The 25,086-nt window shown below is 35.4% G+C and overlaps 1 protein-coding gene across 5 annotated transcripts in view; it reads right to left on the reverse strand.

Moving 5' to 3' along the window:
* Nucleotides 1–523: 523 nt before the first annotated feature.
* The window catches only part of CEP120 (centrosomal protein 120), a 45,820-nt gene continuing 21,257 nt past the window's right edge, over nucleotides 524–25,086 (reverse strand). For 4 of the 5 annotated variants that reach the window (XM_080637299.1, XM_080637298.1, XM_080637297.1 and 1 more), the window contains 9 exons: nucleotides 23,131–23,227; nucleotides 22,892–23,041; nucleotides 22,129–22,218; nucleotides 21,570–21,662; nucleotides 19,783–19,944; nucleotides 16,276–16,398; nucleotides 14,763–14,861; nucleotides 5,234–5,379; nucleotides 524–2,669 (listed from right to left, as the gene is read on the reverse strand). In XM_080637299.1, the coding sequence (XP_080493425.1) occupies nucleotides 2,435–2,669; nucleotides 5,234–5,379; nucleotides 14,763–14,861; nucleotides 16,276–16,398; nucleotides 19,783–19,944; nucleotides 21,570–21,662; nucleotides 22,129–22,218; nucleotides 22,892–23,041; nucleotides 23,131–23,227 (1,195 nt within the window). In that variant the 3' untranslated portion in view covers nucleotides 524–2,434. Of the gene's footprint in view, nucleotides 2,670–5,233; nucleotides 5,380–14,762; nucleotides 14,862–16,275; nucleotides 16,399–17,356; nucleotides 17,479–19,782; nucleotides 19,945–21,569; nucleotides 21,663–22,128; nucleotides 22,219–22,891; nucleotides 23,042–23,130; nucleotides 23,228–25,086 lie in introns of those variants that run through there. The other variant, XM_080637300.1, reaches the window with a different exon arrangement.

Genomic DNA, 25,086 nt, shown 5'->3' on the forward strand with positions numbered 1-25,086 from the left:
CAAGAAGCACAGAAAAATAGTGCTGGAAAAAATTAAATATCAATCTTAAAGTATCATTCTTTTTCTTATTCTGATACAAACAAGATCACATAGTAATAACTATATTACAAATCAGAACTGCTAAATAAGTTTTTTTAATAATCACTAAATTCATGCTTCTTACCTTGTAAGTAGTGATCTTCCAAATAACAAAATGGACCCAAATAGCTTTAATTAGGCTTATAGATCAGGTTTATAAAGTGTTCTACCTTTTATTTTACTCAATACTTTGATTTACTACAAAGAAAATTCCCCCAAGTAGTCTCTTTTTAAACCCCACAGCAACATGACTGCTGTTTTCTTCGCAAGCCATGGAAGAGACTCAATTAGGAATTAAAAAGTGAAATTAACATTGAAAGTAAACTTGTAAATATCATTAATTCAAGTACTAAAGTCTGTTACATTACCAGAAACAGGAAACAAAACCTTCTGTTCAAATACAGTCACAAACCAGACACAAACTCCTTAATATTTATTAAAATTTTCAATTTTATTTAATAAAGTAACACACCTGAAAAGTCCTAGGATACCATTTCGTAAAATCACCAATTACAAAAATTCAGTCAACACAATGTGTGATCTTCAAGTCTAAGGCACCCTCCAGCGTTTGAAGAAGAAACTACACTTCCAGCAAGTGAGCAAGCATTTGAAGAAAAACAGAAAAAAAGAAGTCTCCTGTCAAAATAGAAGCTCCCCAATTAATCTGCAGTAATAGCGTATGAACATGCATCAGTGATATGACAAAGCCATGATGCTAGAAAAGTTGCAAAATTATTTTTAAGGATTTGTATTGGATTTATGGAAGTGTAATTTGCTTTGCTAGTGGAGAGGGATCTCTTTAAGCACACTAATTTGAAAAATACATGAGCATGCGAAGTATTAGAAAAGCACTTCGTACGAAATCTGGTATTGAAAAGTGATAATTCCTCGCAGAATAGGATCTCTGTGTTTATACGGCTTCTTTAAAACTTCTCTAAAGGAATAAATAGTTTATTTAACAGGAGATATGCCCATGGTAAGGAGGAGGAAAACCAATATACCTAGAGGCAAAACCAGATACAATATTAAAAAAATAATTTATAATTAATACCATACAAAACAGAAAGGTCACATGAATACAGCCACATCTATGGAAGCTCACTCATTTTTTGTAAAATATAAAGAGATTTTTTTCCATTGGTATCTTGCTTCATTCTCAAAGTAACAAATCCTAAGATGTTTTCAGTACTTGGCATTCTAATAGAGAAACATTTGTGCCTACAGAACAGGCAAAAATGCCTTTTGAAAGCACAATATTGTAAGGTAATGATATCCACACGAATTATTTTAAAATTACTGAAATAGAACAAAAGCTGGAAACCAAAATGTTTTCAATTGTGATTATGCTAACAAACTAACCTTTTTTGCAGAATTGAGCACCTTGAGACTGCTCTCTGTTCATACTTCCATAATCAAACAAAACCTTACATACAAGTTAAGTGGTAATGAAATAATATGCTTTGAAATATATGTTAAGTAAGGGCAAAGTGGTTAGATCTTGATTAAGGAAAACATCCTTACTTAGGAAAGCTCTTGTGTGTGTGTGTGTGTGTGTGTGTGTGTGTGTGTGTGTGTGTGTGTGTGTGTGTTCAGAATTTAAAGTGTATAAATTCACTGAAGTAGTGCCTCAAGTATCTTTCCTCATTAGGGATGGATGTAAGAACGCATGCATATTTTTGAACTCCTGGGTTCACTCATATAGGTCTAAGCACAAAACTGCTAGGATTTTCTACCTTGTACAAGCAACCTAGTTACTTAGTAATTGATTCTGTTTCAGTTTCATAAAGTTTCAGAGACATGCCCCCAGCCTTGTCTCTTACTTACTACAAAACTTAGTCATGTTAGTTCGTTACAGTTAGAGAAGCCAAAATTGATTATTTTGTGATTTAGTAAAAAAGTGACATTTGGCTGGTGCTGCACTTTGCTTCAGAATTAAGAGTTCTGTCATGGAAAACAGCTGATGTCACTTTCCCTAGTACAGCTGAAGAAATCTTTTCAAAAATTGAATGAAATTATGACAATATGGACCAACAATCTTAGAATGCATACTAAAAATATTATAAATAAATATAGCCATGGTGATGCAAAAAGAGGTAGAAAACATTTCAGAAGAAACCACAAAAGATATTTACATCTGTATACGTATGAGTATAAAAACATTAAAAAACAGCTGTCACCACCATAAAACTTAAAACTGTGCTTAACTTCACATTTTGCAAATATTTACATTCACTTCAGAAAGACCTAACAATAATGTGCAAAATTAAGCATTACTTTATGTACTTGTAAGGTAATACAGATTTATAAAATCACTCTGCTCAAATTTTGGTTCTTTTTATCAACTTTTTGTTTGTTTTTATTTAGTGATGTTCCTTTTCGCAATAGCTTCTCTGATTTGACGATCAAGTTCACTCACAATATGGTCTTCATGATTATATACTCCTGTTCTCAACAGGGTGTCCCTTTCTTCTATTAGACGAGAGAGATAATCATCCATGTTCTCATTTAATTTTCTAGAATTAGAAACTCTACCAGCAGAATTAGCTCTAACATCTTGCAACTGCTTTCTTTCTTCTTCTTGTTGCTTTAGCCTGATGTTGATAAAATGGAAAGAATCAAAGGATGAGCTGTATTAAAAACCTGATTATGTTCATATTAAGTCTGTAGGTTATTTATCTACTTAGTAAAATAAAGAAATCTATAAAAGGCAAAAAAATTACCCTTTCACTTGGGAAAAACAACCATAAGTAAAAGAAATCATAATATAATACTTAAATTCTAACAATATGTTTTCATACTTACATTCTGACAATACCTTTTCTATATGTATATGTAACAAATACTTGCTATCAAGGCTCCCATTCTGATAATTCAAGCAGGGTTCAATGTACAAGAATTACTGCAGACAAGTTTTTGGAGGACAACATTAGGTAGATTTACAATTTTAATGTGTTTGAAATATGAACACTTTGTTTTCTTAATGCAGCAATTATCCATAGAACTGAAGGTTTAAAACAGAAAAAAGCCTGATGCTGTACAACTATGACTGTAACATAAAAAACAGGTACAGTGTCCTTAAGCATAGATTTTCTATATTGCAGTACTGTTACATTTTATAAATGTGAAATCTTTACCTAAGGGGCATTAAACTGTGTTCTTTCACTGGACTGACAGCCAATTATTATCCTGATTTCACAGAATCATAGTATAGTTAGGGTTGGAAAGGACCTAAAGTTCATCTAGTTCCAGCACCGCGGCCATAGGCAGGAACACCACACACTAGACTACGTCACCCAAAACTCCGTCAAGCCTGGCCTCAAACACTGCCAGGGATGGAGCATTTACCGCTTCGCTGGGCAACCTGTTCCAGTGCCTCACCACCCTCACAGTAAAGAACTACCTATCCTGAACTTCCCCTGTTTCAGTTTGAACCCATTATCTCTTGTCCTACCACTACAGTCCCTAATAAAGAGTCTGTCTCCAGCACTCTTGTAGCCCCCTTCAGATACTGGAAGGCTGCTACCAGGTGTCCACACAGCCTTCTCTTCTCCAGGCTGATCTGCCCAGATTTCTTAGCTTGTCTTCACAAAGAAGGTGCTCCAGTCCCCTTATCTTCATGGTCTTCCTCTAGACTTGTTCCAACAGCTCCATGTCCTTCTTATGTTAAAGAACAGCAGAACTGTACTGTAAGTGGGGTCTCATGAGATGAGAGTAGGGGGCAGGATCGCCTCCTTCAACTTGCTAATCACACTCCTTTTGATGCAGCAGAGTTGGTTTATGGGCCGCGAGTGCACACTGAAGTTGGCTCATATTTAGTTTCTCAACAACTAACACCCCAAGTCCTTCTCCGCAGGGCTACTCTGAATCTCTTCTCTGCCCAACTTGTAGCTGTGCTGATTGCTCTGACCCAGGTATAGGACCCTGCACTTGGCTTTGTTTAACTTCATGAGGCTGGCATTGGCCAACCTCTCAAGCATGTCAAGGTCCCTCTGGATCCCACCCCTTCCTTCCAGTGTACCAGCTGAACCACACAGCTTGGTGCCATTGGCAAACTTGCTGAAGGTGCATCAATCTCATTGTCCATGTCACCAACAAAGATGTTCAAGATCAGTCCCAATGCTGACCCTGAGGGACACCACTCGTTACTGATCTCCAATTGGACATTTGAGTCGTTGACCGCAACTCTCTGCATGCAGCCATTCAGCCAATTCCTTATCCACCAAGTGGTCCATCCATCAAATTGATGTCTCTCCAGTTTAGAGACAAGAATGTTGTGGAGGGCAGTGTCGAACGCTTTGCATTAAGTCCAGGCAGATGATGTCAGCTGCTCTGCCCCTGTCCATCATTTCTGTAGCCCCATCATAGAAGGCCACCAAATTGGTCAGGCAGGATTTCCCCTTAGTGAAGCCATGCTGGCTGTCACCAACCACCTCCTTGTTTGTCATGTGCCTTAGCATGCTTTCCAGGAGAATCTACTCCAAGATTTTGCCAGGCACAGAGGTGGGACTGACTGGTCTGTAGTTCCCTGGGCCTTCCATTTTCCCCTTCTTGAAAATGGGGTTATTTTCCCCTTTTTCCAGTCATCCAGAATTGCCATTTTTCAAATATGATGGGCAGTGGCTTAGCAACCTGATCCAACATTTCCTCCAGGACCTGTGGATGGATTTCATCGGGTCCCATGGACTTGTGCACATTCAGGTTCTTAAGATGATCTTGAACCTGATCCTCTCTTACAGCGGGTCTAAGGTCTTTGTTCTCACAGTCCCTGCATCTGCCTTCCAAGACTTGGGCAGCATGGTCAGAGCATCTGACGGTGAAGACTGAGGCAAAAAAGTCATTGAGAACCTCAACCTTCTCCAAATTCAAGGTAGTTCTCCTGGTTAGCTTCCATAGAGTCCACATTATCCCTAGTCTGTCTTTTGTTTGCAACATATCTATAGAACCCTTTCCTGTTATCTTCAACATCCCTTGCCAGACTCAGTTCTAACTGGGCCCTAGCTTTCCTGACCTGATCCCTAGCTTTCCTGACCTGATCCCTAGCTTCTGAAGCATCTCCCATTTCAAGGCACATGGCAAGAAAAGAGAAGTAAGGGGTCAAAAAGATGAAACCAAAACAAACTCCAACAAATCTCAAACCTTACAAATGCTTTTATACCTGTTAAGTTCATTTCTGATATCCTCTAACTCTTGACGGTCTGGTTTCCCCAGCTCTTTTTCCTCTGCTGCCAAGTAGCGCAACCTCATGTGCTCCAACTCCTGTTGCTGTTTTTTAAGGTGAGCCATTGCATTTTCTTGTTCACGCTAACAGAGAGGGTGAAGACATAACTCAGTTGACTATGTGATAGCGTATAGAAGTGCCAATTACAGCAACACGAGCAATACTTCAGCAGTATTAAAAACACAGGAGTTAAACAGAATCTCTCGCTGCACTATAGGCATCAAAAGCTAACACAAGTGACTACCACAATTGCAGTAAACATGTCCAGTCTGGATCAGCTAAGTCCAGTCACAGACACCTTCCCATTAAGAAACCATCAAAAATGTTACAAACACTTTTACACACTCTGGCTTAAACTACTAAACAAAGTTTATACTTGTGGAACTGCTCAAGGTGCTTAGATTTATTCCTTTATTAATCCTTAGATTAATTCCTAAAATTGCAATTTTAAATTACAATTTCAGAAATAAAAACCAGACAAATGCTAAATCACTGCAGGAAACTCCCATCATCAGTCCCACCAGTGCCTAGTGTCAAACCTTCAAGCACTACTTTTTGAAATTGCAATTTGCAGTTAAAAAAATAAGCCTTGAAAACAAAACTCTGGTGAGGATTCCTTTTATGTTTGTCTAGCTCTGTGTGAAACTTCAGGTAACTTATTCTGTGGATTAAATCCAATCAATCTATTAATTCTAAAAGTTTACTTGGATCTATATTTTCAAGCTCTATACAAACACTGTAACAAAACCAGGGTTTGAGTCCACTACCACTTCGTGACATTAAAGTGTCTTAGTAAGAAGTATGGTCCCCTCTCCACTTGTTTTCCTTTCGGTCATTTTCCTTATGACCTTGTGACAGTCTTACTCTGAATGAGACAGAAGACCTGAGGTGAAATGACATTTCTTCCTGTAGTTAAAAAATAAGGCAGGAGGTTATACAAACATCCTGGATCCAGACATGTTGTGAAGTAAAAGGTTACCTTTGTAATTTTGACACTGCTTTCATCTGAAATATTTGACAATACAATCAGTTTCATATTTATTGTAGGGCTAAAAAATTTATAATTCAATTTGATGTGTGAATATATTCATTATGCAGTCAATCTAATAATATTTGGAAGAGTCTAGTCAGGCAGTTCCTTGTATCTCAGTCCCCCAGCATCTTAAGCGCTCCCTGTTGATGATCATAGTGCTAAGAGAATTTTACAAGGAATTGGTATTAGCAAAGACTCTTAATTGTTAATGTCAGCAGGAGATAAAACAGAGAAGTACTTTACAAGAAATTGCAGCATGTACGTAACTCCAAATTACTAATACCAAATACAGTATAGTATATTTCTTATACTAAATCCAACAGACTAACCAAGCAAACTGGTAGAACTGCAGTGAGACAAGACAGAAAGCCAGAAAAACAACTTGTTAAATGGATACATACTAATAATATAACTAGAGGAAATCATGCCAAAATAGTCTACAGCTGATAGATGATAGAATCATAAAATAATCACACAGGGAAGATAAGGCCATAACCCTTCCTTCCTCATCAAGAGTTCACTGCAGAAGAACATTCCCCATTTGCGAGGCATCCTTTTTTATGTAGGAGAGGTTTTGAAGAACAGTCTCAGATTGAAGTAGAACAGGTATTAGAACAGGAATCTACAAATACATATAGCAAATATTAACAAGTCACTACAGAGACCTAATATTTATCCAAGATTTTTCTGTAATTCTAGTGAAATTCAAACACAAAGTCACAAGACTGTCTGGGGGCGTAATCTATCACTACAGTTGGTGTTGACACCACAGAAATAATTATTTCCCCAATTTCTATTTTATTCTTTTTTTAAACAGAGGTCTTAGGAATACCCAGAAACTACCAGCAGGATTTACTTCCACAGTGGCCAAGTTGAAACCATAAATAAACCAAAACTAACAGGATGTATGGGTACACCAGGAAGAATGAATTCAGCTTTTGTTGAAAAGTCACTTCCATCTGAAAAAAAACCCCAAAATAAACCCCCTGAAAACACCACACCAAAGAAATCACCTACAACCAAACACAAAACTAAGGTGTCACAGAGAAAATCCTCTCAGATTACTCACAGGGTTTAGAAGACCAGATAGCACTTAATCATTTCCACAACAGCAAGAAAGCAGAAGTAGACTCCACAAGAATGTATTCTTTGATATATTCATAAATGAGGAAGTCATTCTGGAATAAACAGTTGGCTGCCAATGCAAAATTATTCAGTGGGGTAAAGTGGATGTGAGAGTGGGTTACGATGAGGACATATGAATTAGCTTGAAAAATAAAAATAAATTACGAATATATTCACTGACATCTGTTTAACATGACAGCCTGAATGCAACTGCTGGCTCATGCTGTTCTTTATAAATTGATGGAGGGCAGCTGGAGGATATTCAAAGATATCCAAGCTAGATTTCTAGGTCTTGTGCATCTACTGCTGGCCTCTGTATGGGCTAGATTGATATTTCATATCATATTGGCTAGCTTGGTTTTTTTCCCACCCAATGAAAAGCACTAGCTGAAAGTCAAAACTAGGTAAATTCCCACTAGAGACATGATTCAAGTTATTAAACCAGTGGAAATTAATCACTTAAGCAATACAGCAAACATGTTACAGTCTCATAATCCCAAAATGTTTTGAATGAAGACAGATATTTGCATTTTAAAAAAATGCCATAGATCAAGCATTACTTTAACAAAGACAGAGAATGTTTGTAGGTTCTTTTTTAAATCCCAGCAAATACCATAACATTATTCTCTGGCTTCCAAGCACCTGGATAACCAAGACTACGCAGATAGTAAAGCCAAATTTCAAGTATGCAATGCGCTATGAAGATTAATGGAATTATCTTAACTGTTTTGATAGTTGTACTTATCTTGCATTGTTTGCTTTGCTAACTGTGGATAGTAAGATAAAATGCTGAGCATGATCTAGTTTTAAATAGGTTGGTATAAAACCAGTACAAATTCAGCTACAGTACAAGTAAATACATGGACAGCAAATCTGATTAGCTCAAATTATCCACAATCTAGAAGCAAACTGCCTCACCTGTAGGAAAAAAAAACCCCAAACATCTAAGAAAATAAAGCCAACATCTTCCTCTTAGATGATGTAAAAAAAAAAAAAAAATCTAAATCTTTTGCACATTTAGCTGCAATTATCTCTTATTTCTAGCCCTTCTACTTATGCTGATTTGTAGATTTGATTAGCTTCAGTCCAATGCATTGCTGCAGATAGTAAGGAAAGGATTAATTTCAGAAAAGAAAATCTTGCTCTGCAGTTCAGGTTATTTTAAACTAGGACTACTGTCATGAGCAGCAGGGGTATTAATGTAAGTCTGTCAAATTTCTGTATTAATTCTATAAGAGAACTGTTTTTGAAGGTACATTGGGCAAACATTACCTGAAAACTGAATACAGGAAAACTAACGCAAAACAGAGTAGCACTTGCTGCACAGCAAGACTTTTAACACGCCTGCAGAAAAGGACATCCCTGCCTACTGGTAAAACATTATGAGACACATAATACACACAGATCAAATAGTTGATTACACTAAAGAGAAGTCTTCTAATCCAGTCCTTCTGTTTGTGTAGTGTATTACTCAGATCTATAAAGAAAGACTTTGAGTGTTCCTACAATTGCAGCTTCAGAGGAAAGACATAACCGTGTGCTGAGCGTAAGAAGCATGGCAGACTACAAGTTTCATGACAAGTTGATAGGTTACTATTTGATTCAGATAGGTTACTCAGTGATCCAGAGGTTTCTGCTGTTTAGCCACATGCTAACAATGGCAATTCGATCACAAAAAGAGCATTTTAAACTCAAAGAAAGAGTATACATTTAGAAGTACATATACTGCAGGTTAACAGAATAAAGTCCAAAGCTCAAACAGACCAGGAAGAAGACACAATATTCCTAACACTTTCCTATTTATGAGAAGGGTTCTCGTTTAGTACTTTGGTCCTTCATGCCCTCACTGAAGTAGTTAGTTTCAGAACCATGAAGATGTCTGATAAGGAAACATCTTTAGTGATGCCCAGTAAAACCATGAAAAGGACAAAAGAGAGGATGATGCAAAAGCCAAGGAGAGATGTAGGAAAAGCAAAGCTTTCCTGAAGAACCCTTTGTTCATTTCCTGATCCTTTTCATGTTTTTCTGTGAGGAAAATGTCTGTGGGAAAAAAAAAAAAAAAAAAATCCAAACCCAACCAAACCAAAACCCAAACAAAAATGTATCGGTGTCACTAGTAAGCATGCTCATTGCTCAGAATAATACCCCTAGATCTTCAAGGAAGCAAGTTTGAATGTAAAGTGTTAAATTCTCTTTTTCTCTATATAGAAAAACTCTTTTCAGTACATTTTGTTTCCAACTTAACTCTGGGTAGGACTTCCTTTCAGATAAACATGATTAGAAATTTAACTTGATTTACTAATACAACTCTGATGTAAACAGGACAAATATCTGGCATTTCCTTATTTGGGAGGTGTGAGGGAAGAGACAAGATTAATTTTAGTCCTGTAATAGTGCACATCAAGAATTTCTGTCGCATGCCATGCCACATGCCCCTGAACAGTGACATTTAAGCCCAATAATATTAAATTCACTAATAGAAATTAACATTTTTCTGAGGCAAGATTTCCCTAGCATTCAGCTTAAGACAGTCCCACTTGGGGATGCGGGAGAAGACATGAAAGAAAGTGAGGAGGGATTTTGCAGATTTGTTTATGATGGATCCTCCATGTAATTTCAGTTGCACACTTTGTACTCGTATTCTCAAGTGTCTTTCCCAACATTAGTCTTTGACTCCTTTAAAAGTCTGTCATAACAGTAACGTGCTCCGTGTATACCATTCATAGCAGAACAACAGAAACCCATCTCCTAATAATCCATCAATACAAGAAGATGGCAAGCATTTACAAGAGTTGTTTGATCAGAAGTGATGAATGCTGATTATGAATTAATTTGTATACGGTTTTGTTATGATACAATTGAGGGACATTAAAAAGAATGAGTTTTGTTACAATGAGAGAGAAAGAAGGATTTCTTATTCATCACAGTGATGAAACTGGTGCCACCTTATCAGAGTACATTCAGATATTAAATCAATTTTTTCTAATCACAGTTAAAGTATTCACTTGGCCACAAGCACTTTCTGGGCAGTTTTTTGTTTGGTTTTGGGGTTTTTTTTTTTAAACCAGAGAAGGAACTGAACTCTGCTGTATAGTAGAAATACAGCAGAGTTTACTATGCCATCTTCCAAAACAAAAAAACAGTATTAACAAAACTTCTGTGCATTTACAGTACTAATACAGTCCGTTTTTACACCTACCTGTAACATCTTCATGTTATTCTGTGTATACTTAAAAACTAAGTAATAAAGTATTTAAGTGTACCTCAGTGCACAAATGTTAATACGTATATACTCATACGCTTAAAATTCTCAGTCAAGACTTACTAACACACTCTACATTTCCAGACAGAATATGACTCTACATTATTTCCTAAATGACAAACATTTAAGATTTATTTTCAGCTGCTTACTGTAGCCAGTCAGGTTGTTTTAAGCCTCAGTGAGAACTATCATAATTTTAAACTTTTAGAATTTTCTATTTGTAAATTTCAGGTAAGGGAACACTCGGAATAGTCAGCTGTTGAACTAAATGCAGCTTTGTAGGGATAAGACCCATTAGAAACTTTACTCTTGCATCACCACCTAATTATCATCAGCAGCTATCCCACTTTATTAATTTGATATTTGCCACCCTCCTCTTATATACCCATAAACAAAATAATCCAGTCCAAATGAAGCCACATACTAGTTATCATTTACTTCAATGTTTTACTAATTTTCTTCATTAGTTTGCATCTCTAATGTAGTGCTTGAGATGTACAGTAATATTTTAGGAGCTTGCACACTGGGAACTTTTGATGCCTACGGTACTACAGGAATACCAGCATTAAACAAAAATTAACCAGTAATTAAAAAAAAAATAAATTCAATTATAATTAGATGATAAAAGAATTCCTGTATGCTGCCAGGTGCTCTAGTTAAGAGGCTCTTCAATCAAGGAAGCACAATCGTTATTTTGCCATAGCTGCCTATAAATCCGAAAGGGAGATGTAAACATACATACACTAGACTAAACAATGGCTAAATAGCAGCCACTATTCACTCTCCCACTCACACATACCATACAAGTCTGTGGGAAAAACTTACGACTGAAGCTAAGGGACTCAAGTAAAGTTTTCTGAAAATAACCCAGAGCTGACAAGTCAGTAGGAGGGCCTGGATGGTTTCAAGACACAGTTTTTAACCAAGACTTGGACCTCCAAGATTTTTCGCACCCTCCCCCCACCACTTTTAAAAAAAAAAAAAAAAAAAAACAACAAACCCAAAACCAAAGATTTACATCCTATCCTTGGCTAAATTACTTATAAATTAATCAAATTAATTACTGAGTGGATAAGCAAGACACTGGACAAGACAGAGTGAATGTCAGCCAGCCAATATGGTCTATGTTGTTTTAAAACAAATGCATCAGTGCTAGTTTTTCAGATGTCTAGGGCACAAACATTAAAAGGCTTAAAAACAGTGTTTCTCCTATAACAGTGCATAATGCATGCATGTATACTTTGAGATTTTGGTTTTCTGCATTATAGCAGAGATGTCAACTGCTGAAAATGACATTTCTCCCAGCTTTTATTTTTCTTTTGTTACACTGTTTCTTGCACTTAGACAGGTACTGAATTTACAACTAAGATCTCTGTAAAGAGATACTATACAATTTTGTGTAAATGGTTTCATTCCTCAGAAGTAATGCTCACATGCATAAAAATTATGGAAGTCTCATTCGTGTAGCATTGAGATCTCCCAGTCAGCAAACTCTGAAAGAGTCTGGAAATGGTTAAGTCTACCTGAGTGATTACACAGCTAACTTTTCAATATTTTTCTCTTCCTAAACCTGAACAGAGTGTAACAATACAGACTTGCAATGAGTAACAGGGAGGGAAGAAAAATAAGATGGCTGAAGTCTATTTTCAATCAGCTATACAAACTTCATTCAAATTCAACTAGCTTCTGTATTTTGTTAAGCACAGGTGTATGTGTGTTCTCATGTATTTTAGATCTTTTTCTGGTTACCACTGGCCCTGTGTTTAGCATTCAAAATCCTGATGTGAAGAAGTTTAGAGCATTTTCTGTTACTGGTCCCATACTTTCCTAAGTTATGTACTGCATATCTCATATTCTGCAAAATATAAAACCATCACAGATATGTGCTAAGACCTAGTTTCAAAGTAAAAGGAAACTTTTTAATTAAGGAAACATTGACTTTTATGGTTGCAAATCAGAAGAGCATTTCACTGAATGCTTAGCCTGTAGATTATGCTGCTTTAATTCACAAATTGACTGTACTAGGTCACCTCTGAGTAATGGAAATCTCTGTTTAAACATTTTTTTGGCAATGGGCACAAAGCATTAGATCTCATTTCCAAGACTTACCAGCTGGGTTTTGTCATTAACATTTATTAACAATCTAAGATACGGCTTTCAACGTCTAATCCTCACTACACAAATGTTTTGTATAGTTCTCTAGAGAGCTTTGGTGTGACAAATTACTGGCACAGCTTACAGCCCTGTGGCTATTCACCAGAGGCAATGCAAAATTAACATGGTACTAATCCAATTTAAACAAGAAATTGGTCAAACAATTGCACAAATCATCTGAACTAAAGCAAATCTAGAATTCATGAAGCAACAGTTTCCAAATTTATATTTAAAACACAGTAAATGGTTTTTGATCAGCTCTGCTTCAAATTTATTTGGCTCTTTAAAGTCACTTAAATCCTTTATCAATAGACTAAGTATAAGACCAAGCAAAGGAGTATAAAAACCACAAGAAACTACTTTGAAAGGGTTTGTTCTGTAGTAGAAAAGTTTTAGGTAGTGTAGTTCACTGTACATGCCAACCTATTTTATGGTTCAGACTTTCAGCTAAAGGGTCACCTGAAACGTTCTAATATATTACTAAATTCAGATTGTCAGGTCAGTGGTGATGAAATTTATAATAAATAAAAACCTGATACAAATATACACTAGTGTTACTCTGGAAAGCAACATTTTTTTCTTTTATTCTATAGGAATTTATGAATATGGCAGTAAAAAACATAGTCTGGGCATTTCATGGGTGCAGAAAATAAAAAAAAATCTTAATCAGGACATAAGATTTATATTTTTCCTTCTATCATCTTGTCAAGCATGGATGTTTCAGAAATTGGAGATGAGAATTCATGACTTTTTATGACTACACAAAAAAGGACCAACTTGAAGACAGCAAATAAAGATGAGGTTTTAATTAGTAATTATACAACACATTCACTCTCTTCAAAGAGAAATACAGATTATAAAAGGTAATTACCAAATAGGAGAGTATGAGCTCAGAGTCTTACTATTCAAAAACTAAACAGCAGTAGGAATAATCCTTAAAAAAAGAAAAGAAAAAACAAAACCCAAACAACAAAACCAACCACCAAATAAAACCAAAACCCCCACTCAAAATCAACAACAACAAAAAACCCAAACAAAAAAACCCCGACAAAACCCCCAAAACCCTAGCTCAGAACAACCAACATTTCCTAAAGCAGAAGGTAGGTGTGAATAGAGGTTACAAAGACCTTTTTCTAAAACTTGATTTCTGAAGCTTTATGTCTGTGTCAAAGTTTGGTCATCAACTGGGATTAATGATTTACTAATTTGTTTGTCAAGGCCAAGTGTGCTTTGGCATGCTTGCCATTCTTACACATACTGTTTAGCTAATGTTTACTGCAATTTATGAAAGACAGGCAATGACAAAAAAAACTAGAGGTACATGGATTCAGTGAGGATGAAGTTGCTGTTCCTGGTTTGAACTGAGTATTTCAAGACATATGTATACACATACCCAAGCTCTGTTAAAACACAGCAGCAAAAACCATGCCACGTTTGTATGAGATTAGAATTTCCAAAAGCAGGAGGAAATTTCACTTCCAGTTTCATTTTACAGTATTCAGTAAGCCTTGAACCACTGTTTCTAAAAGTTCTGTTTCTCATCTTTACTCTTTATTCATTTTACAATTAAAACACAGAATAGTTAGAACTGTAACTGACCAAGATGGCTGGGACATGCTTGCTTCTTAGCTATGACAACCTTCTTTGCAGGTCTGAGGCTTGATCTTTCCTGAGTTCAACGTCAAACTAGAATCAATTTTTCTGTTCTCATTTTTGTAGAAAAGTGTAGCTCAGAGCTTCGATTTTGTAAAGACAAACACTAATAAAATGAAAACTGCCAGGAGTTAAGAGTAATTATAAGTTGCTTCAAATACTACATTTTGTGGTTGTCACACATTACAACCTTGGTAATTAACTTGGTTGTCCTGTATGACAAAAGAAAACCTGCATACCTGTTTTAACCTTGCAAGTTCTTTCAAAGCCCTTGTCCACTGTTGTTTGTAGTGGAGCTTTGACTTCGTAGCTGACTCTAACTTTCTTTCAAGTTCAACCTAAAAGCAATTAAAATCATATCAGCTGAAGCAATAACAGCAGTAACAATCACTGAAAGATGTATATATACAAAGGGTCTGGTTTAAGAAAAGTGTTTATGTAGTGCAACATACAACATCTTCTAAAGCTGTTATACAATATAACATAAATATTATGGCACACGAACATTTTCTTGTTTAAAATATAGCCTTATTTTTATTGGATAGCTGTCTATACAAAAAGAAAAAATTAGTTTTTAGCACTAAATCCGCTGATGTAAATTTTAAGTCTCTCAATTTAGCAAACCCCCCTCTTTTTTTTTTAAGGTAAGATTATGAACACTAATTTAGCAGAAACATTGATCGATAAATCTTGCCTTTAAAAGGTAGGTAGTTGTTTTTTTGTTTCCTGCAGCTGATGGAAGATATTTACTACATTCTTTCCTTTGAAACAGATATCTGTGTAAACTGTTCTTTAAAATCTACGCATCTGGTGTGAATCTTTGATCTTACTATCTAAATAAATCTTAAAAAAAATTTAAACACTAAAAAAAAAAGGGGAAAAAAAAAATCGATGCATTCCATGGAAAAAAAAAAACCCCGCATATTAAAGCAAACAAAACCAGTTATGAAGCACACAAAACAGTAACTCGAAGAATGAACCATTTTTAATTAACTCTGAGGCAGTGATATTTTCTTTTAATCAGAAAAAAATTATTCACCATTAAATTTGCGAAGAACTTAAAGCTTAACCTTTTTGAAAAGCTAACAAAAGTAGGGAATCTAAAAATATTTAAGCTAAGAGTTTAAAAGGTCTATGGAGACAAATACATTCTGAATCATTTGCCTGCATTATTAGAAGTTATTCAAGCATACAGTAACACACAAACTGTCCATATAACAAAGTGCATTTCGTGCGAAGAAGTCTGGTGCAACTTTTTCCAGCTTAATCAGTCAACAATTTTGCTCAAACTTTACAATAATTCTGAGCATAAAAACCCTGTGGTTCTAATTAAGCAAATATCATCTATTGAAGGCTTATGACAGTGACTCCATTCCACTGGTAGCTACAACCTTTTAAAAAATACTCAAAAAAACAATGCACATAATGGAATACCAGTCTAAATTAAGTCTCACAAGAAAATCTTCATTTTTATTTAGTTTTACAAACAGAATACTCAGAGTCCCCAGCATAAATCACGATAGCAGCAATTTAAATATTTAGGTTAGGTTTTTTTCTGCCTTAACCTCTCTCTCTACTGCTTCCTGTATAGAAATAAGGTCACTGTTGGCCTTATTTGTGTCTGAATATTTAAAGTCTGAAGAAATCGTTTGGAAAAATAAACCAAAATTAACAAATTAACCAGTGTATCATGCAAGATTTTTTTACGCGACCCATTGTGATAGTTTTAAAGACTAGAAAAATCAAAAATACCTTTTCTAAAGTGAGAAGATTTATTTCCGATTGTAGCTTAATTTCTGGTTTGCTACTTTGCTGTTCTTTGTATTGTTGGAACTCCTTCTCCAGAATTCTATGCTTATTTTCTGCTTCATTGAGCTACATTAAAGATATCAAGATATAAAGCAAGTTAGCAGAAAAACCCACTCACAAAGTATTAGGTTACAGAACTTAGTTACTTGTTAGTCCCTCAAACAAACATCTTGTTGTCAACTATCTGATATAAAACAGACAGGGAAAGCTACACATTCACAATTAATGCTTTCTTGATGAAGGCATGCAGCAACAGGAAGAATTTTAAAAGACGATCTTTGCTCAGTACTGGAAAGAAAAAACAAGTTGTCCTCATATACAGAAGATCAAAATTTATAAATGTGACTGTTCACATTTCTATAACATCTTGCCAAAGAAATACAGAAAACCTAACTACTCAGATTTACACACATCTCTTAAAGAAAGCTAGCAGTTAAGTTATCCACTATATGAAGTTTTATTACTCATTCAGTTTCACCAGCATAACTTTAGGAATGTCTGGAAGAGGAAATAAATAATACTTTATACAGCCAAATGATTTAGAAGAAAGGATGAAGCAGAAAGACTTCAGTGACTAATTACTTAATGCTATGTACCTCTGCCCTCACTGTGTACTTCCACAGTTTCATGAAGATTTTATAAAGAGAGTGGTTTGCTTTTCATCTTAAAATGGTTAACTTGATAAATAATGCCAAAACACAATTATTTTGCTAAAAAGAAATAAAGCAAATCAAATGTTTAACAGCTTTTTCCATTATACCATATTAAAACATGGTATAAATCTTTTATAAGATGTTTTGTAAGAGTAGCTTACACTCTTCTTCTGTTAAATCTTATTCAACTATGAATACCTTAAAACAGCTGATGGAAGTGGTGCACTACATCACAGAATATGGTCCCATATGCTGCCTTTGTATTTATGTTCAACTAAGTTAATTCAAGTATTTTTATGAACTGTATCCAAGAACTTCAAATACTGAGCAAAAATGTTTCAGAGAATTCATTTCTGTTGCAAAGCCTACTTCCATTAGCACACAAATATTTTGATTCTTTGGATCTCCTTACTGGGGTACTTCTTTTTTTTCTTCCAAAGTTTCACCCTTTGGATTTCTTATTCTTACAGAATTGATGTAAGAAAGATGCCTCCTAAGGAGAAATATAAAAACGTATGCCACAGCAGTTACTTTACACATATAACCAAAATAGCCAGCTTCAAAAGTATATTGTTCTTTGCCACCTTTCCATTTTTACCTACTGCTTTTTAAAGCAAACATACAGACATGATGCCCATCACAAAGACAATAACTAATTTTTTTAGCAATGAAAAATGCTGGCTTTCCCTAGAGCTTCTACCATAATGTTTAATTTCTTGTTTGGTTTTGAAAATACCCAAAAATTGTATTTCTTATGAGATCTCAGGACCCTTCCCACTAGGGAACTGCACAAATCACACAAAGAACAACTTCCTTATTCAGGAAGTAAGAGTGATGTTCAAGGTGGATGCCTCAAGGATCTCCTCCTGCATAGTAGAGTACTATGTGTATTACTTCCAAATAAATTAGACACTTAGGAAACTACAATTCAATCGTGAAAACTGTGTACTGACACATCTCCTTATACTGAAGCACGAAAGATATTCAAAATAACAGGAACAGCACAGAGGAAGACAAACATGATGATCAGCTGGAAGGAATGATCTCCATAAAAAAGCACAACACAGTGGGATCTCTGTTTGGAAGAGAGACAGCATGACAGGCACCTAAGCAATCAGGAACAGTATGTAGCACAAGCACTAAATGATTCTTAAGCAATGAGCTTAAAATGAACAAAAATAAGTTTAAATATACAACACATAATTAAATTTTAAAATTTTCTGGACAGGATGTTGCAATGCTAAAAATAGAAATACTTTTTAAAAGGGACTGCATGAGTTCATGAAGAATGCTTTCACTGACGGCTAGCAAATATGAAATGCTGCCACTGGCTGAAGGCACATGTAACTCTTGATGGTATTGCTGATATACCAAAACTCTATTTTCTCATTGTCCAATTTCTTATTTTCTTGCCCTCTAAATGTCATCATTGCTGCAACAGAGTGTTGAGCTAACTGCATCTTTGGTCTGATACAGTATGTCTGTTTTGAACAGCAAAATATAAAGTGATTGTGACTGTACTGCAACCTAGCTAAAACAAATAGAAGTCAAAAGAATGAATTTGAAAGATGACTCATAGGTGGTGGTATTTGGCCACTTCAGCCTGAAGAACTATTGACAATATAACTTGCCTGGACTGATACAGCATTGATGGCTGCCAACAAAACATCTATGATGCAGAAGTGATCCACTAATTACTTTGAAGAGGACTGCATTTTGCAGTTTGAAACTGCTCATCTCAGTTCAATGATTGTTCAGTAGCACAGCCAAGACTAGCAGCTTATATATCAGCAGCATTTTTGTATTAGCTGTATTTAAATAGTTCACTGTACTGTGGTTAACATATGCTGACATGAATAGTAGCAAGTTAGTATTCATGTTTAATAAACAGAACAAAACAAAACATCCCCCCAAAAAAACCCAAACAAAAACCACCAAAAAACCCAAAACCAAAACCAAAAAGCCAAACCCAATGAAAAGCCCCACAAAACCCCAGCACAACTCTTCTTAATACAAAAATACGCCTTCAGCTGATACAGTTCTTCAATTACTCAAAGTTGTTGGTGGGGTTATCACACTCATGTATCAGAAATGAAAAATCACCTAAGCAAGTAATTAATTTACATAAACTAAGTACTTTGAAAAATGTTTGTGCATTACTAAAACTTAATTTGCTTAACAACATTATTTAATTTCTAATATTAAAATCACTCAAAAAAAGCCTATACTGACTTTTAGAATTTTACAGTATGCTTTAACAGGCAAGAAAATCAGCTAGACTAGCCTCATAGTTAGTGTAAAAGCTAGTTTACAGGACAAAAGAATGTGGTCTGAAGTTCCCCAGTTTCATTAAACTACTAGTTTCAGAACAGAAGATCATAACAACAATGTAATTCCCACACACACCCCATCCCAATAAGTATAATAGAAATATTCCTTTGCAATGGAACAATAAAACTCCAAAGTCAAGCTACCTAGATGTTTTGCTATATGCTAATTGCTAACAATTTACTAAGTTACTGAAATGTAGAACCTGAACAGCAGTATACATGTAATGTATGCTTGTAATTCCTGTTTGATTTTCAGTTTTATAAAAAAATTATAACCACTGCATTGCAAACTGAGTAAGACTGACAAATATGGATCCCAGTACACAGCTCACCAAACAGACAAAATATTTATGTCAAAGTTGCCAGAAAACACTTGTCCCAAACCTACTGCTCAACTTTGTATGCTTATTTTAAAAAATGCTTATTTAAATAAGTAAATATTGAGGCAGAAATTCAAGCGTACTTACCTGCTGCTGTAAGCGAAGCTTGTCTTCTTCCAGCTGTTTGATTTTCAACCTTTCTAGCTCAACCTGGTGTGCACATTCTTCTCTGGCTCGCCGCACAGAATCCTGTAGCTCCTGTAGCTTTCGTTCATGCTCTGCTTGCAAGTCTTTCTTTACTGTTTGAAGCTTAAAATATTTTTATTAACCCATACCTGCATGAGCTTTATTTTAAGAGCCTTTCTTACAACTGTTACTACTATTCATGACAAAAAACTCCTGTCCCTTTTAGAAATTAAGCAACAGAAATTCCATTGTTATCTATATTTATCTATATCTATTGTTTGCTCTATATTCTTTTATTAGCTTTTGGTTTAACTAATGACCTGCAAATTACAATATAATTGCTTGACTATTGTAAAATGGAGCTATCTATATCTCTATCTACTTCCTACACAGGATTGCTAAAGGCAAGTTATACATCCACCTTTCTACAACAAACTAAAAAGCTAAATACACACCTTCATTGCAGAAGTGATAAAGTCACAACTACAACCAAGGTAACTTTAGGTCAGTAAGACTGCACTATTCAAACTGAGCGTATTGAGAGAATTCCTCACTGAGCTGAAATGGAAAACAGCCCTTGACATGTTCGAACTTTCTAGAACAATGTTACTGTACCAGATAACTGCTAGCTGATTAGAAACCTCTCCAAAAGACCCATTTTTCAAACTGTATAATTGCTGAATGAACCCTACATCATGCTGTCTAGATATTTTTTGGAATCCACTGATTTTTATTATCTCTAAACCCTCAGGTCAGAATTTCACTAAATTTAAAGCAAGTTTTGAGACAAACACATATGAGACTCAAAATAAATACTTTTACTCAGACTGAACTGCATTCAGCCAAACCTAATCACCAGATTTTTTGCATAGATGTTAAAAGAAATTAAGACACCATTTTACAGCAAAACTGTATCTTGAGGGGTACAGGAAACCTGAGTACTGAACACGACAAAGCTCAACAAGCCAGACCATGTGTTGAGAGCTTTCTTAACTTTGCTCACAAGCACAAGAAGGATGATCAAAAGATTAATCTGGGCTAAAGGAGGAGAGGGTTTGTTAGACTGCTAAATCACAGCAGTTTACTACTAGAACTGTGAGTTTGTTATGAAGTACAAAACCAGACAGGTTTATTTTCTTTCTTTCTCTTTTCATACAACTAGTTTCCCTGGGTACTTGCACCCCATTCCCACATTTTGGGGAAGTTCAGTGAGATCTAGAAACAATGGTGGCTATTGGTTTCTCCCACATCTTCTCTGGCCCTTCACTACAAAAAAAAGTAGTATAAAATAGGAACTCTATCAAACTGCTGGGTAATAAAACCTGGGCAATGTCAGTTTCTCCCAGGTCTCCTTGTCACCTTCTATTTCAATGGTTAATCTTAGCAAAAACTGTTTGAAGTAAAAAACTCTTGTACACATGTACAATGTTCACCTGACAGTACTAAACTTAAAATTGAGATATAGTAACATTATGTGTCTCCACTGACACTCTAGACCTGTTAAGAGGAGAAAATTTACAGTTCTGTAATTCTAGCAACCCATTTAAGTTCACTGAATTTCCATTTCAGTAAAAAAGTACAGTTGAAATAAAACTTGGCTTAAATTGTTAGTGCTGCTATGTGTATTGGCATGAATGTGTCTATTTCAGTTCTTATATACGGGTCACAACTGTCAATATGAAAATTCAACAAAACTTTCAGAAATAGCTCATGCGAATGCATTTTTAAAATGACAAAACACTTTTTACCTCTGATTCAGCACTAAAAAGCTTTCGTTCTCGCTTATCTAGATCTCTCAAGGTTTTCTGCAGTTGTTCTTCCAAACCAGTATATTCTGCTACCTAAAGGAAAACAGAAAAAAAAAAAAAGTGTTTTTTTCCTTGTGATATAAATAATGGTTTAGGCAGGCAAATATTTACTCTTGCTACAGTATAAAACACTGACAATTTGTTTACAAATTCACATGGCTTTTAATGAAGAAATCACAATGGAGAGCCTTTATACAATAAAGGTTAACCAGTTTCCATGCACAGCTAGGTTTAGAAGTGCTTTTTGACCACTCAAGTGAAAGACAAAGCTAAAAAGCCCCCAGTGAAAGCAGGCTAACTTAAAGGACTAAAAGGACAAGTACGATTAAGAGCTATTTGCAATTTTTTGCACTGTTGTGGACTAGATGCAAGCATACCAGCAGGTGTGAAGAGTAATCACAGACCCTTTGTTCTATGTTATAGTTAAGGAGCATCTTGTTAAATTTTATAGCAATGAGATATTTATAATGAGACATTCAGCAAGTATGAGTTTCCTTACCTTCTTCTTCACTAACGCTTCTCTCTCTCTCTCTCTTTTCTTCCATTCTTCTGCAAGTACTTGCATATGGACCATTTCCTTCTTTTTAAGCTTAACAAAAAAAAAAAAAAAAAAAAAAAAAGAGAGGGAGAACAAAGCCCCAAAACCAGAAAACCAAATCAGAACTGTTGGGTTTGCAACTTTAAAGGAAAGAGTACTAGCAGAAATAAGCCTTGAAGCAAAACAAATAAAAACAAAGTTTTGTATGCTTACTTACGTAACAAGGTAAGCTTTTGATACTGAAAGATGTATCTTACCTTTAAGTAAAAAGCCCAAGTTCAAGAAAAATACCCTACAAAATAGACACTAGATTCTCAATATCTTGTAAAAAAAGCATGTGGCTCTAAAAACACCTAGAGTGACTTCAAGAGGAGAAACGCAGCAATGGATTTAGACTGAGAATAAAGAAATGCAGCGTTAATATTTAACACCAATAATTTGAATCTGGAGCATCTACTGTAATTCATAAGGAGTAAGGGGAAATTGCAAAGGCTGTTCTGCATTTTAGTGCCTAGTACCTACTTCAATCACTTATACAGAAGAGAATTAACCTTCTGCATTAAACGTATGGAACATATTTGTGTACATCTGGAGTTTCAACATTCTGTATGAACAAAAGTTATTTCTTATTTGAAACAGTGGCAAAGTTTAAGAAATATTCCTCTCATCAATTCTGTTAAAGCTTCTGTGCAATCATGCAGTTTAGGAAATAAAGAATAAAAACCTCATTTTCAAAAATGTCCTCTTGCATTTCCTTCCACATTTCCAACTCTAGTGCAGCTTTGTATTCAAGAGTTTCTCGAGGTCCTGGAGGATTTTCTTGGGCATGAGGCTGAATGTGAGGGACATGCCATTGCTGACCAGCACCTACACACTGATACAGTAACACTGGATCTTTAACTGGAAACCCAATTTCTCAAACAAGCATTCAAGGGGGGGAAAAAAAATTTATGTAAAATTTACTTGAGAAGAATCCGATACCAGAACTTCTTGCATTTTCACAAGCCCGTGGTCTTCCAAAGTGATAGCATATGAAAGGTCTGCTATTCTGCTGCCTGACCTATAAATAGCGTTAGAGTGTTAATAAAAAATGCCTTAAAAATTCAGAAAATGACTTACAAGACAACACACAAACCCAAAAAGCTGAAGTGCTAAAAGGTTCCATGTAAGCTGAGAGACTCTAAATGTTTGCCTAAGTGACAGCACGAACATGCTCTCCCACGTATATTGTTTTAACTCAGGGACTGATTTATACATCTTCAGTAAGCGTTCTGACTTCAACAGATAACTTCTCATTGGAAACCTATTTAACTAACAGTTTACTATAATTGTGGATTATGTTGATGTCGATTACGTTGATTACATCCCTGTAACAGGTGAATGATCCTAAACTGTACCTGTAGTCTTAAGTCTAACAAATATAACCGCTGAATACAGGTATTGAGCTGACTTTGTTCAAGACACTCAGTGAATTCTTAAAATGTTATCAGTAACTTTCTACTATCCATAGTATAGTGAGTCATTTAGCATATGTGGTAAGCCATCCTCAGATTTACTAAAAAGCTCATTTCTGAAAGCTTCAGCACACAGAATGGACAATTTTGAATACACTTATAGTTTAAGTACTACCTGCTCCTGTACAGTGCAAAAATGTCTAGATAACAGGTATTTTTAATAAACTGATTTCAAATTAGTCACAGTTTCTGCTTAAGTAGAATAGTTTGTCTCTGGTTGTCTCATCTCTAATCACTGACAAAATGTAGTAACCAAAGGTATTTTTCCACACAGAATTATATTAAGAAAAGAAATACGCACAAATCATGTAACTGAAAGTTATCACTAGTCTAACATGAAAGTACACTGCAGTGCAGACCTCTACTTGGTCAGAAACAAAACTATCATTTCAGTTATAACTATGCAATGATGCAAAGGCAATTACACAGCCACCTAAATCGCAGAAGCTGCAGCATTACTTATGGAGCAATTTGCAACATGGTTGCAGGAATTAACCATAGCTGTAGTTTTCACATAAATTCTCTTCCAGCAAATACAGAAAAACAATACTAAAATATTTTTACAAAAAGTGCAGTCCTCTACATAGCTATTTGCAAGGAAAAAACCCACCAGAAACATTTGTATTTCACGTAATTTAACAAAAATTACTGCATGAGATTCTTACAACTTTCTGTCACTGTTTAAAAAAAAAAAAATAACATTCAACTTAGTGGACCTCAGAAATCTGAGTAATAGAGTCAGTTTAACATATCAGTATAAAAAGAACAATACATCAACAAGAGCAAAGCTGGCAGTGTATCAGCACACCAAAATGCAGACACCTAATGACATTCTGAGAATGCCATCTAGTGGTCATTAAGTTTTGTGCAAAACCAGATTTCATTTTAGCAAATTTTTTCGTGAAAGTGTAAGCCTTCATGTACAGTGAGATCATAAAGTAACTCTTCACAGAATCAGGTCATGCTGGCTTTCACACAGAAAAGTTAAAACAAAATCAGATATCAATTTTTTACCAATTGGGAGGGAGATGGTATATCAGTCTCTGTGTCAGTAACCTGAAGTTTCCTACGCATCAAATATGTTTAATTATCTGGAGGATAAGGGGTTTAAACCCGACCTCAGTCTTAACAGCAATTACATTTATTTCTAAAGGCATAATCAAGTTCCATTATTACACAGAAAAAGATTAGGTTTAGACTCTGAGTACTAGCACACTTCACATCTCCAATAAGGACACGGGGCAGAAGTAACTATCAATACGTTTCTTCAGACACATAAAAAGGATCAACACTCCTCTAGGTAAATGAACACTTATCTTCAGATAAGATATTAACAAATAGCACTGCTCCTTCTGATGTACACAGGCTCAAGCCCCTGCTACTATCACAGAGTATAACCCTGAAA

This window comes from Psittacula echo (genome assembly GCF_963264785.1).
Source record: "Psittacula echo genome assembly, chromosome: Z".
NCBI lineage: Eukaryota > Metazoa > Chordata > Aves > Psittaciformes > Psittacidae > Psittacula > Psittacula echo.